We start from the raw sequence: 14,581 nt of genomic DNA, 5'->3' as shown, positions 1-14,581 counted from the left end.
TGTTTTGCCTGTTGATTAATGAATACCAATCCAGTAAATAGTGACTTACATAAGATTACAGGCCATTCAGCCCAACCAGTCCATGCCGGCGTTTATGCTCTACTTGAGCCTCCTCCTGTCTTTCCTCATCTAAATCTATCAGCACAGCCCTCTATTCCTTTCTCCCTCATATGCTTATCCAGCCCGCCCCCCCCCCCCCCCCCCCGGAAATGTATCGATACTATTCGCTTCAACCACTCGCTGTGGTAGCGATGTTCCACATTCCCACCACTGTCTGGGTAAAGAAGTTTCTTCTGAATTCCCTATTTGATTTCTTGGTGATGATCTTGTATTGATGGCCTCTAATTTTGCTCTTCCCACAAGTGGAAACACTCTCTGTGCCTACTCTATCAAAACCTTTCAGAATTTTAATACCTCTATTAGGTCACCCCTTAGCCTTCTCTTTTCAAGAGAGAAGAGACCCAGCCTGTTAATCCTTTCCTGATATGTATACCCTCGCATTTCTGATATCATCCTTGTAAATCTTCTCTGCACCCTCTCCAGTGCCTCTATATCCTTTTTATAATATGGCGATCGGAACTGTACACAGTTCTCCAAGTATGGTCTAACCGAGGTTCGATACAAGTTTAGCATAACTTCTCAATTCTGCCCCTCGAGAAATAAACCCTCGTGCTTGGTTTCCTTTTTTAATGACCTTATTAACCTGCATCACTACCTTTAGTGATTTGTGCATTTGTACTTCAAGATCCCTTTGCTCTTCTAACCCATTTAGATTCTTATTTTCCAAATAATATGTAACCCCCTTATTTTTGTAACCAAAATGTAATACCTCTCATTTATCTGTGTTGATATTCATTTCCCAATTATATGCCCATTCTACAAGTTTATTAATGTCTTCTAGTAACTTGTTGCAGTCCTCGGTATTGATTATCCCCCCCAATTTAGTGTAGTCCGCAAATTTAGAAATTGTGTTTTTGATTCCAAAGTCTAAATCGCTATATAAATTGTGAACAACATTGGTCCCAGCACTGATCCTTGTGAGACCCCACTTTCCACCTTCTGCAACTCTGAATAGCTACCCTTTACCTGTATTCTCTGCTATCTGTCTTGAAACCAGCTAGCTATCTATTCTGCTCCTTGCCCCCTGACTCTGCATTCTCTGACCTTATTCATTAAAAGAAAAGAAAGACTTTCTTTTTGCATTTATATAGCACCTTTCATGACCACCAGACGTCTATTATGTGGTACCTTATCGAAGGTCTTTTGGAAATCTAGATAAATTACATCTAGTACATTACCCTTGTCTACCCTCACTGTTAGCTCTTCAAAGAATTCAGTGAGGTTGGTCAAGCCAGGCTTTTCCTTTTGAAATCCATGTTGACTTAATTATTATATTTTTGATTTCCAGATGTTGCATTTTTTCCTTTAGTCGTGATTCCATTTTTCCTACCACCGATGTTAAGCTGACTGGTTTGTAGTTCCCTGGACATGTTCTATCTCCCTTCTTAAATGTAGTTATTAGGCCGAAATTTCTGACCTTTCTGGATCTGTACAAAGTGCGCACGGACCTGGCCAGGCCTTGCAAAAGCTATTTTTTGGGGCGCGATGCGCATGCGCTGAGAACCGGCTTTTCCAATCTGTCAAGATTTCTCTTGACAGATCCTCCGCATCCCCGGGAGAAGGACATCCGCGAGGCAGAGATTGGGCTATTTGCCCAACTCATGCCCAGCGAATGTCCTTCAAACTTTCACGTCTGGTAAAAGCAGATACATAGCTTACTTTTACCAGCATAAGAGCTTTAAAACATCTAAAAATTAAATTTAAACATTCATTTTTATATTAAAAACCATTTCAATTAAGATAAGTTTATTTTTAACACTATTAAAACACATTTAAAAAAATTCCCAAAATTTTTTTTTTCTTCTAAAACATTTAATTACATTTAATTATATTTAATTTCAATTAATTTTAAATATGTGAGGTGTTTTATTTATTATGCTGTGTTTCAGTGTTTTAGGTGTTTTTCTCATTGATAGTAATGGGAGTCCGTACAAACAGAGTTCCCATTATCAGTGAGAATACTGCATAGTGATTGGTGGTCCAGGCCCACGTGACTCCAGCTTGTACGTACTTACCTGAAAGGCATCTTCCCATGTGCTTCACAGCGAATCTAGGCCTTCGAACGGGGTCCTACGTTCCTCCGTGACCACCAGGTACTTTTGTAGATTTTTTTCAGATTGGAGGTGTTCATATGAAGGAAGCCTCCATTCACAATTTCCCCCCCATTGTGTTAGCTATCCGCCAGTCCTCTGGCACTACATCTTTTTCCAATGAATTATTAAATCTCTTCCCTAGGTTCTTTTAAAATGCGTGGATGTAATCCATCTGGACCAGGGGTTTTATCCTCTTTGAGTTTGATTAGTTTATTTCATATTTCTCCTTTTTATTTTAAATGTGGTTATATCATTTATAATCTCATCTTTTGATGTCATGTCCACCTGATCTGTCTCCCTGGTAAATACTGAAGCCAAGTAATTATTTAATATTTTTGCCATTTCGCTATCGCTGCCTGTGATTTTATCCTGACTGTCCCTTAGTGGTCCTATTCCCATCATGACTGTCCTTTTTTGAACTTATATGCCTGTAGAATATTTTACTATTTGTTTTATGTTCTTTGATAATTTAATTTCATAGTTCCTCTTTGCATTCCTAATTGTTTTTTTTCTTCTTTCCTAATCTCTTCGTATTCTCCCTTATCATGCTCTCCCCCGCTGACCATGTATTTAGTGGATGCCTCTTTCCTTACCTTTATTTTTTATCTAATGTCTTTATTCATCCACAGTCGCTCATTAGTGTTTAGTTTGTTCTTGATTTTTAGCGGAATATATTCTTCCTGGACTCTGTTGAACACCGTTTTAAATGTTTCCCATTGCTGCTTTACATCATTGCTTGCCAGTATTGTTGTCCATTATATTTTCCCAAGTTCTATTCTCAACCCCTTCAAACCAGCTTTTCTCCAATCTATTACCCTGCTCTTTGTCATACTTATGTCCTTCTCAATTATTATCTTAAAGCGAATTGTATTATGGTCACTATTGCCCAGTTCATTCCCCCTTATTATATCTGGTAGCGAATCCTCCCTTGTCCGGCTTCTTACATATTGGGTTAGAAAGGAGTCCTGTACACATTGTCAGAACTCCATTCTCTTATCCCCTTTACCTACCTCTTCTGGCCAATTAATTTTGCGGTCGTTGAAATTCCCCCATTGTTAATATTCTGTGTTTTTGACTCATTTCCCTAATTTGTTTGCCTATTTCTTCTTCCACTTCCCTCACACTATTAGGTGGTTTGTAGACTATCCTTATTAGTGTGATTGATCCTTTATTATCTTTTATTTCTATCCACATGGATTCTGTTTTCGTTTTACTGATAGCTGTGTCATTTTTTTCTCCTGCCATTATGTTATCTCTAATAGGTTAAGCTACTCCACCTCCTTTTACCCCTCTCGATCTTTTCTAACTATGTTGGACCCTGCAGTGTTTAATTCCCAGTCCTGATTTTTCTGTAGCCATGTCTCAGTAATCTCTACTATATCTGGTTCCTCATCATGTCATTATTGCCTCCAGTTCCCCTATTTTATTGCGGACACTGTGTGCATTGCTGTACAAACAGTTTCACTAATTTTTAGTAGAAGTTCCTCTCTTTTTAAACCATCTTTTTCTATAACTCTATTTATTCCCTGGCCATCTATGTCCACTCTTAGTTTAGTCTTTCTTATTCTCTCCTTTCCTGTTTTGTTTATATTTAGCCTGGTTTCATTTCTTGCAGATCCCTTTTTATGACTGCTTCATGCATTCAGATAAAGAGCCATTAATTTTAACATTTTACCATTATTCCCTACATTCACCTTTTTCGCTACACTGCTCCATTGTCTTGACTTTTCTCTTTAGATTTCTAAATTTCCCCTCATCTGACCCTCCACCTTTTTAGTTTAAGGGCCTATCTGCAGCCCTAGTTATTCGATTAGTCAGGACACTGCTCCCAGCCCTTCCCAATGGAACAGCTTCCTCTTAGTGCCATTACCCCATGAATCGAAACCCCTTCCTCCCACAACACTCTTTGAGCCATACATTTAACTCTCTGATCTGCTTGTCCTTTGCCAATTTGTGTGTGATTCAGGTAACAATCCAGATATTATCTTTGAGGTTCTGCATTTTAATTTGGACCCAAACTCTTCAAACTCTCTCAGCAGAACCTCATTCCTAGTTCTACCTAAGTCATTGGTTCCTGCATGGACCACGACAACTGGATCCTCCCCCTCACTTAACTAGACATAAAGAGAAACATCTGAACCAGAAATTTCCTTACATAGGAATATGCCAACATTTATTTTGTCTACTCATTAGTCACACAATTTCATTTAAAAATGTGTTTGTCACTGTTGTTCATTTTGGGCAATGAGGAAAGGAAAGCCTGCGTGCATGTTGGCTTGATCTTGTCCCCTATATCAAAAGGCCTATTATCCTATTAGTCGGAGGTTCCACTTTGAAATGCAAAATATCCATTGTTATTTCCACTGTTAAACCTTTAATTGTGGATTTACATTTTTAACTTACTGAATTGTTTGCAATCTGATGACTACTTGTCTCTGAATGCAGTGCTTCATTAAAGAAATTACATTGGTAATTACAGCTTGGTACGGTCCAGAGCTTTCTCCCAGTTAAATTCATCTGCTTTGAATTTTGCGAAACTTGTTATTAATGATTAGCGGTTATCTCCAGCATTTTAAGTGAATAACATCGGGGCTTATGGCACTTTTAACTGTTCCAATCAATTCAAGTAAAGGGAACAAATCTGCCAATTGCACACAAAAAAGGTGCTAAATATGAGTAACTGAACATACAGGGAGGAAAACTATGAGATGATATCCTGGGTATCAGCTTGCCACTGCAGTTTAAGTGGTTTTGTTTTCCTTTTGTTGTGTTCAAGGTGGGAGTTTAGGAGCTGGAGAGTGGAATACTTTACATTCTGATATGCAGTATCAGCATAGGGCATGTCTATCAATAGTAAAGGCTCCCTCAAGTCTACCCCCAAAATGTGTTCTAACCCAGTCTCAGAAAAGCACCACCTTCTGCACCAGTGTGACATCTATTTCCCATACCAACCATTCTTGCTGCCTCTCTGAAAACAATTATGGCTAGGTTTGTGCTGTGGACCCTTGTCCACTGGGAACTTGGTTTAGATTGGCCAAGTGCAATTGAGTAGATGGTCATCCCATCAGTCTAGGCTGTATTCAGATAAGTTCCCAGAGGTTAAAGGACAATCATCAAGTCTCGATGGAGATGTGTGTAATTTCCTCATTAAAGCACAGGAATTGAATGCTGCTGTGGGTTAGTAAGCTGGCCTTTCATCTGAGACCAGAGTTTGAATTTAGCCCTGACTGATGGGCCAAAATTTAATTTTTCCTGTGGCTATGTAAATGAGATTGGCCAGTCTTAATCCAGTTCTTCGTGGACATGTGGCATAAAACTAGCCCTAATTAGGCAATAATATGTATTGCCCATTGAGAGAGGGCACAGAATGGCTGGCTGGATAATTTAAAGTTGGCAGACTGGTGCAGTGAAGGGTGATTTCTGAGGTTGGAATCAAGACCCATTTGTTTTGGTCAACTGGGTATCTGGCACCATTTTCGAGTTTGCAAACCAAACTACTGAGAAATCCACATAGATGGAATTTCTGTTTGACTGAAATGAGGTGTGCACTTTCTTCAGTAGGGTCACTTCCCACTCACCTAAACCAGAGAACATAGTCGCAGGTTGGTGGGAGCAGGGCCTGGGAACCCCCAATTATGTGTTAAACCACAAAGCCTTTCTGCATTGAGGGCACTTTTCTTTTTGGTAAGCTGCTTCTTCTCCAGTGCGGACCACCCAACCTATCAACCTATTCGTGTATTGACTTGCAGTTATCTAGAGCTGAGTGGGAAAAATCCCTCCCCCTATAATGGTTAACCTTTCAGGCTCCATTCGTGAGCCAGACTGGCTTGTCTAGATCAGCAATGGCCTGAAGTGCTGTAGATCTGGCTGGTTCATGTATTAGATTAGCAATTTTGCCACAGAAAAAAATGACTCCGATCGAATTTTCATTGAGTTGTGCATCTTCTTGAAGCCACCTCAATGCCAAAGAGACTGCTTACTTCATTTTCCGCTCCGCCCCCCCCCCCCCCCCCCATACCAAATAGTATAGTTACTAGTTGATCAAGGCACTTCCAGTGCCTGGAGTTATGCCTGACACATAGAAAGATGGTCATGGTTGTCGCAGGCCAATCCATCATCGCAGTTCCAGGACATCGCTGCAGGAATTCCTCGCAGTACCACCCTCTGCATAAGCGTTTTAAGCTGCGCCATTAGTGACCATTCCTCATCTCAGGTCAGGAGTGGTGTGTTTGTTGATTATTCCAGTGCCTGACTTCATTCACAACTCCTTTGATTATGAAGCAGGACCTGGACAGTATCCAGGCTTGGGCTGATATGTGGCAAGTAACATTGGTATCATATACATGTTTCGCAATGACCATCAATAAGAAAAAGCCCAACTACTTTCACCTTACCTTCAGTGGTACACCTCCACCAATGGTGAGTCCTTCACCATCAATAGTGTGACTGGCAGCTTAACACGACCAACCGTATCAGTACTGTGGCTGCAAAAGTAGGGCAGTGGCTTGACACTCTGCAATGATTGGTTCATCTCCTGATTCCTCAGCTATTCTACCATCCACAAGGTTCAGATAAGGAGGGTGATGCAGTACTCACCGCTCACCTGGATGGGTGCAGCCCCAACAACACTCAAGAAGATCGACGCCATCCAGGGCATAGCAGTTTGTTTGACTGGCAACCCTGCCATTAGTTGACTCTCTCCACCAAAAGCTTCCTCCTCATAGGCAGTCCCTTGAAATCGAGGAAGACTTGCTTCAATTCTTAACTTGAATTCTTAGGGTGCACACTGCGGATGAAGTATGTTCTATCATCAAGCATACTTCAAAAGCACCTCCCAATCCTGTGACCTCTAGCAGTGAGAATGCCAAGAGCAACAGGATCATGATCACACCATCACTTCCTAGTTTCCCTCCAAGTTACACACATGGCATGACTTGGAAATCACTATTTTAGGAGCACCATTACCTCAAGGACTGAAGCATCTCAAAGGAGAATGCTAACCACCACTTCTCGGGGCAACTAGTGATAGGCAATGAATGCACCCTTGCCAGCGACACTCACATCCGGAGAAGAAATAAAAAGCAGCACATTGCTATGTCAGGACGAGGGGAGAATGACTGTGCAGCTAACCCTCAGCTGGCCTGGAAGTGGGTGCTGCAGCACTGGGTGCCCAAAATGTAAGTGTTTTGTTTCTCAGTAGTAAAATCCCTCACCTTGATTAGAAGCAAAAGAAATGATGGGACTGTGTAAGCAGTGACCTTTCTAAAGGTTTCTTTCTCTCCCTTTGCACTCCTGCGCTATAGGAACAGGAATAGGCCATTCAGTTCCTCAAGCCTGTTAGATCATGACTGATTTGTACCTCAACTCCATTTACTCTCCTTTTTTTCATAACCCTTGATATACTAAACAAACAATAATCTATTTATCCCAGTCTTGAAAACGTTAATTGCCTTTTAGGTAGAGAGTTCCAGAATTCCAAATCCCTTTGTGTGAATAAATGCTTCCTAATTTCACTCCCTACTGGCCAAGCTCTCATCCTGGTATTACCCTAATGAATCTATACTGCACTTTTTCCATGGTTCCAAAATTGATTCTGTAATGGGGTGCTCAAGTCTAGGCACAGTGCCCTCACTACAGCTCAACCAATGGTGAAGAGATTTGTCATCACTGCCTTGCTTTGTTTTCAGTGCCCCTATATATAAACCCCAGAATCTCATTTGTCCTCTATATGATTTTTCCATCTATGACCCTGCATTCAAAGATCTGTGTATCAATACCCCTAGATCCCTCAGTTCCTCCACACCATTGAGAATTTTACCATTTAGGGTAATTTTCATTTTCTATATACTGTGTACCATTTTATTTTTATCTTTATTATTTTGCCACAAATCTTATTAATGCCCTTAACCTCTTTTTGTTCTCCCTTGCTCTCCTGCAATTTTGCCTTGCCTCTTACTTTATCATTAGCAGAGTTTAGTATTATTCACTCTTAGCTCATGTCCTGATGCACATGATGAACAACATTTGCCAATTTGAAAAATATCCGTCTTTTTCTACTCTCTGCTTTCTATCTCTCATCCATCACTCTATCCATGGCACCACTTCGTCTTGAATAACATGAGCTTTAATCTTTTCAATAAATGTCCCAATTTATCAAATGTTTTTTTAAGAGAACAAATATATCACTTCCACTTCATTCTGTTTGTCTATTCAGTTAATCAAACACAACCCATGTTTTTTATTAATAATTTGGGGGGAAGTCATTGGCCATTCTGGTGGACTCCTGCTGTAACTTCAGTGGTAATCCCAACGGAGTGGTCAGAAACTTGGCCTGGATTCAGTTAACCCCGATCCCATCCTCATGCCCAAGTTTCTTGAATGCCCCAAATATAGCCATCGATGTAAGGGATTGGGGACTCCATGGGCCCAAGTTTCCACATGATTTGCGGCTGATTTTTAGGAGCAACTGGTGGAGAACGGACTATCTTAGAATTCGCAATTCTCCACATTTTTTTTTCTGCAGTTCTAGTCAGGTAGAACAGTTCTACTTTGGAACAGAATTTTTTCTTCAAAAGGGGGGGTGTCCGGCCACTGACGCCTGATTTGAAAGTTTCCACAGTGAAAACGTACTCCAAACTCAAGTAGAATGGAGCAAGTGAAGATTTTTGTAGAACTGAAAAAACCTGTTCTACACATTAAAAAATCAGGCGCAGGTTACAAATCAGGCGTCCAGAACGAGGTGGGGCGGAGGTGGGGGGGGAAGGGAACTCATTAAATTCTACAATAAATCCTTATTTATATTTCTACAAATATTATACAAATAAATCTAACCTGAATAAACATTTATAAGCAAAGAAAAGATTAAATAAACCATCTTCCTACCTGTGTGAAAGTGCTTCAGCCAGGGAGAATTCTGCAGCAAGCCTCACAAAACGAGGGAGTCAACCGAACGCGGGCGGGGAGGAGGGAGCCGACCGAACACGGGAAGAGGGGCAGGAGGGAGCCAAACGAACGCGGGAGGAGGGGGAGGAGGGAGCCGACCGAACGTGGGCGGGGGGGAGGAGGGAGCCGACCAAACGCGGGAGGAGGGGGAGGAGGGAGCCGACCGAACGTGGGCGGGGGGGAGGAGGGAGCCGACCGAACGCGGGAGGAGGGGGAGGAGGGAGCCGACCGAACGTGGGCGGGGGGGAGGAGGGAGCCGACCGAACGCGGGAGGAGGGGGAGGAGGGAGCCGACCGAACGCGGGAGGAGGGGGAGGAGGGAGCCGACCGAACGTGGGCGGGGGGGGAGGAGGGAGCCGACCGAACGTGGGCGGGGGGTAGGAGGGAGCCGACCGAACGCGGGAAGAGGGGCAGGAGGGAGCCGAACGAACGCGGGAGGAGGGGGGGTGAGGGAGCCGACCGAACGCAGGAGGAGGGGGAGGAGGGAGCCGACCGAACGCAGGAGGAGGGGGAGGAGGGAGCCGACCGAACGCGGGAGGAGGGGGAGGAGGGAGCCGACCGAACGCAGGAGGAGGGGGAGGAGGGAGCCGACCGAACGCAGGAGGAGGGAGCCGACCGAACGCAGGAGGAGGGGGAGGAGGGAGCCGACCGAACGCGGGAGGAGGGGGAGGAGGGAGCCGACCGAACGCAGGAGGAGGGGGAGGAGGGAGCCGACCGAACGCAGGAGGAGGGGGAGGAGGGAGCCGACTGAACGCGGGAGGAGGGAGGGAGCCGACTGAACGCGGGAGGAGGGGGGGGGGGGAGGGAGCCGACCGAACGCGGGCGGGGGGGAGGAGGGAGCCGACCGAACGCGGGAGGAGGGGGGGGGGAGGGAGCCGACCGAACGCGGGAGGAGGGGGAGGAGGGAGCCGACCAAACGCGGGAGGAGGGGGAGGAGGGAGCCGACCAAACGCGGGCGGGGAGGAGGGAGCCGACCAAACGCGGGCGGGGAGGAGGGAGCCGACCGAACGCGGGAGGAGGGAGCCGACCGAACGCGGGAGGAGGGGGGGGGGGAGGGAGCCGACCGAACGCGGGAGGAGGGGGAGGAGGGAGCCGACCAAACGCGGGAGGAGGGGGAGGAGGGAGCCGACCGAACGCGGGAGGAGGGGGAGGAGGGAGCCTACCGAACGTGGGCGGATGGGGAGGAGGGAGCCGACCAAACGCGGGAGGAGGGAGCCGACCAAACGCAGGCGGGGAGGAGGGAGCCGACCGAACGGGGGAGGAGGGAGCCGACCAAACGCGGGAGGAGGGGGAGGAGGGAGCCGACCGAACGCGGGGGGGGAGGAGGGAGCCGACCGAACGCGGGAGGAGGGGGGAGGGAGCCGAACGAACGCGGGAGGAGGGGAGGAGGGAGCCGAACGAACGCGGGAGGAGGGGGGGGGAGGGAGCCGACCGAACGCGGGGGGGGAGGAGGGAGCCGACCGAACGCGGGAGGAGGGGGAGGAGGGAACCTACCGAACGTGGGCGGATGGGGAGGAGGGAGCCGACCAAACGCGGGAGGAGGGAGCCGACCAAACGCAGGCGGGGAGGAGGGAGCCGACCGAACGGGGGAGGAGGGAGCCGACCGAACGGGGGAGGAGGGAGCCGACCAAACGCGGGAGGAGGGGGAGGAGGGAGCCGACCGAACGCGGGGGGGGAGGAGGGAGCCGACCGAACGCGGGAGGAGGGGGAGGAGGGAGCCGACCGAACGCGGGGGGGGGAGGAGGGAGCCGACCGAACGCGGGAGGAGGGGGAGGAGGGAGCCGACCGAACGCGGGGGGGGGAGGAGGGAGCCGACCGAACGCGGGAGGAGGGGGAGGAGGGAGCCGACCGAACGCGGGGGGGGGAGGAGGGAGCCGACCGAACGCGGGAGGAGGGGGGGAGGGAGCCGAACGAACGCGGGAGGAGGGGAGGAGGGAGCCGAACGAACGCGGGAGGAGGGGGGGGGAGGGAGCCGACCGAACGCGGGGGGGGAGGAGGGAGCCGACCGAACGCGGGAGGAGGGGGGGAGGGAGCCGACCGAACGCGGGAGGAGGAGGGGGGAGGGAGCCGAACGAACGCGGGAGGAGGGGGGGAGGGAGCCGAACGAACGCGGGAGGAGGGGGGGAGGGAGCCGACTAAACGCGGGAGGAGGGGGGGGAGGGAGCCGTCCGAACGCGGGGGGGGGAGGGGGCGGGGGAGGGAGCCGACCGAACGCCGGGGGGGGGGGCGGGGGGGGAGCCGACCGAACGCGGGGGGGGAGCCGACCGAACGCGGGGGGGGAGGGAGTCGACCGAACGCGGGAGGATGGGGGGGAGGGAGCCGACCGAACGCGGGGGGGGGGGGGAGGAGGGAGCCGACCGAACGCGGGGGGGGGGAAGGGAGCCGTCCGAACGCGGGGGGGGGGGGGGGGGAGGTGAGGGAGGGAGCCGACCGAACGCTGGGGGGAGGGAGGGAGCCGACCGAACGCGGGGGGGGGGGGGGGAGGGAGGGAGCCGACCGAACGGGTATGGGGGGGGAAGGGAATGGAGCCGTTCCAGACGGCTGGCAGGAAAGAGAGAAGGCTGCAGGAAGCCTCAGAAATTGAGGAGCCATTACCCGACGGCAAAAGGGGGAGGTCGTCGAGAAACGGCTGCCTCAACTTTCTGAGGCTTCCTGCACCCTTCTCACTGCTACAAGAAGCCTCTGTGCTGATGGCAATGTACTTTTATTAAAAAATGTTCAAAAACTAAACAGCTACAAAGAACTACAAAAATGGCCGAGTGACAATGTTTTTTTCACACTGAGCATGCGCGAACGCTCCAACGCGCACGTGCAGCTTTGCCGGCAGGAAAAAAACTAATTTAAATAGTACCTGTCCCCTCCCACTTACAAAATCAGCGCGAGTGTAGGCTCCGCCCCCCCCTGGGTGCCACGCCAAGCAGACAAGGAGCTGCAAAGCGCTCCAGAATCGCTCGTTTTTTTTCCGGCGCCGTTTTAGGCGCGAAAAACGGGCGCCCAGCTCGGAGGGGCACCCGTTTTTTATCATGTGAAAACTTGGGCCCCATAAGTCAGGAGGTCACATGCTCTGGGCTTTTGTTGGGACTGGTGTCTGGTTGCTGTTGGTTATCAGTCAACATAGGGGCAATGTGGGGATCCCCTGAAAATTGGGCACTTGAATCAAATGATGCTTTTTGTAAGCAGGCTGCTTAAAATTACTCTATCAATGCAGAGGAGATTGTCCTGCATCAACTGCAGAATGGTACATTCTCTATCCAGTTGTGACATACTGCTTTTCATCCTCGATCAACCGCATCCACCGTGTCTTTATTAATTAGCTATAACCGAGTAATGTATGCAACTAGTGCCTTGTGATACCATAGCCAACTTTATTAAAATAATTGCAGTTAAATGTTAACTGCTATCGTAAGGCTATGGGAGTGATTGAGGCAGAGACCATTGCATCTTTTAAGGAAAAATTGGGTAAATGCTTAAAGCAGAGGAGAGAGTGGGTCAGTGGCAAAGAATCGACACAGACACGATGGGCCAAATGTCTCCCAGTGTCTATGGTTTTATAGGTCAGTACAGCTCTTTACAATTAAAATCTTTCAAATATTCATTTGGTAGTCAATCACTATTATACACACAGTTAGTTGTGGCAGATTTTACTTGCTGTGTTAAATCTATTCTGCCCTTCAATCAGGTAGGAATTAAGACTGTGTACTGGCAGTCTGTACTTGTCCAGTATAAATAATACCACACCATAACTTTAGTGCTTTTAATCAGCATTTAATGTCTGATAAGAGATTGTAAGTATTGATCAGTTATTAATCATTTAACATGTGAGCACACAACAGCCTTTGGGTAGCTTTTCTCATATTTGCGTTGTGCAGCAATGTAGTGGTTAGTAGTGGCAGAAAGTCAACTGCATGATTTGATTTGTATTTTTCAACAGCTAACAATTTTTTTTCTCCATCTGTTTTGTGTTGTGTGTTTCTTCACTTTTTTTTTGTCCTTTTTAATCTTGAATTTCCTGGTACGATCTTGTATCGATTCACGTTAAACTCGCAATGGCTGCTACTGGTGCTTAAATCCTGATCTTTGACTTTCCGGGTCCACTTGGCATTTGCCCAATGCTTCTTGGACCTGCTTTGTACCTACTTTATGTCCTTGCCATTTTCAGTAAAAGCCAACGCTCCTCCTTTGGACTCCCCTCCTCCCTCCTTCAGAAAGTTGACACAGGCACACATAGAGGAACTCAGCACCGTCACTACCCCACAAGAAGACGACACAAGTGATGGTATGTGTGTTGGTAGTCAATGCCTAAGTTTATGTATTGGTGCATTTACTTTGATGAACTAACTCCATTTTAATATATAAAAAAAACATGCAATCATGTACACCAGATTCAAGCACAGACATAATCTTCAACAATTCTAGAATGGTTCCAAGGTAGTTCAGGCTTAAATTCACTCCTATTTATTGGACTTTGTGCGTAAGGGGTGTCACCAGAGCTTATGTTTTCAGGTGATGTGATCTGTCCATTGGTTGACAGATTGAAGTAGGCAGAGTAAAACTATCGATCCACTTCCACTTCAAAATTGATTGAATAGTTTAAAGTTGTCACTATTTCAGGGAAGCTGTTTAGAACAAATTTCATCAGTCCCACAGCATGTTTAAGGATTGGGGTATAAATCGGAAGGAAGCTGTATTAGAGGATAGCTGTGAAACTGAGTACCATGAAAGTCTTCCTAAAGTTGGGTGGGTGCCAGATAATTTTAACTTTCTGGCCGCATTTAGTTCAAGTATTGAGAGATTACATAAGGGAAGATAGTTCTTTTGACTGTTATTGTGCCAGAGGAAAACATAGGTATACACAGCGATGGGATTATTATTGAGTGGGTTGTCTTTGAGAGGACCAAGGAAGTCTGCCTTGGGAAGGAGTCTGTCATTCCAATCTAGGGAAACTTTTAGTCTCCTTCATCATGGAACCTAGAAAAGCCTGCGTCAGAAAGGGGAGCAAACCTTTAGGGCATCTAGAAATGTTGGACAGGGTATTTTTCTTTGGAGTTAGTGATGGTGTTCCTAGTACATAGTTAGATGGTTTAATATGTTACAGAAGAGATTGTGGCTTGCCTATTGTATTGGATGGGAATGCATGATTAAAGGCTTGTCTTGTGTCTGAAGTTTGATGGATGAATTTGGAGCTCACGCAGTTTGTTCCTTTCTGCTGTGATCCACAGTTTGAGATCCACAGTTTGAATGCATAATGTTCCAATGACCTTTCTTTGTATGCTACACAACTTGCTGACACAACTTGAAAATGATCACTAGTATGTCAAAAATTAACGGATAACATTTATACATAGAATATGTGAAATTTATGTGTGTGATAAAGGCCTTTGAGTGCAGGGAATACTATGGTAGGATATGTTCTATTTTTCTGCCCAT

At 46.9% G+C, this 14,581-nt stretch overlaps 1 protein-coding gene across 9 annotated transcripts in view; it reads left to right on the top strand.

Annotated features, from left to right (window-relative positions):
- Positions 1-14,581, top strand: part of lrch1 (leucine-rich repeats and calponin homology (CH) domain containing 1) — a 229,371-nt gene that overhangs the window by 190,650 nt on the left and 24,140 nt on the right. For 8 of the 9 annotated variants that reach the window (XR_011595900.1, XR_011595903.1, XR_011595901.1 and 5 more), the window contains exon 18: positions 13,314-13,430. The exons of the other annotated variant lie outside the window; for it this stretch is intronic. Coding sequence is in view for 1 of the 8 variants with exons in the window: in XM_070894068.1 (XP_070750169.1) it covers positions 13,314-13,430 (117 nt within the window). In the remaining 7 variants the exon portion in view is untranslated. The remainder of the gene's footprint in view (positions 1-13,313; positions 13,431-14,581) is intronic. 9 annotated transcript variants of the gene reach the window in all.

The sequence above is a fragment of the Pristiophorus japonicus genome, chromosome 11 (genome assembly GCF_044704955.1).
Source record: "Pristiophorus japonicus isolate sPriJap1 chromosome 11, sPriJap1.hap1, whole genome shotgun sequence".
NCBI lineage: Eukaryota > Metazoa > Chordata > Chondrichthyes > Pristiophoridae > Pristiophorus > Pristiophorus japonicus.
This window is presented reverse-complemented; position numbering and strand designations above follow the sequence as displayed.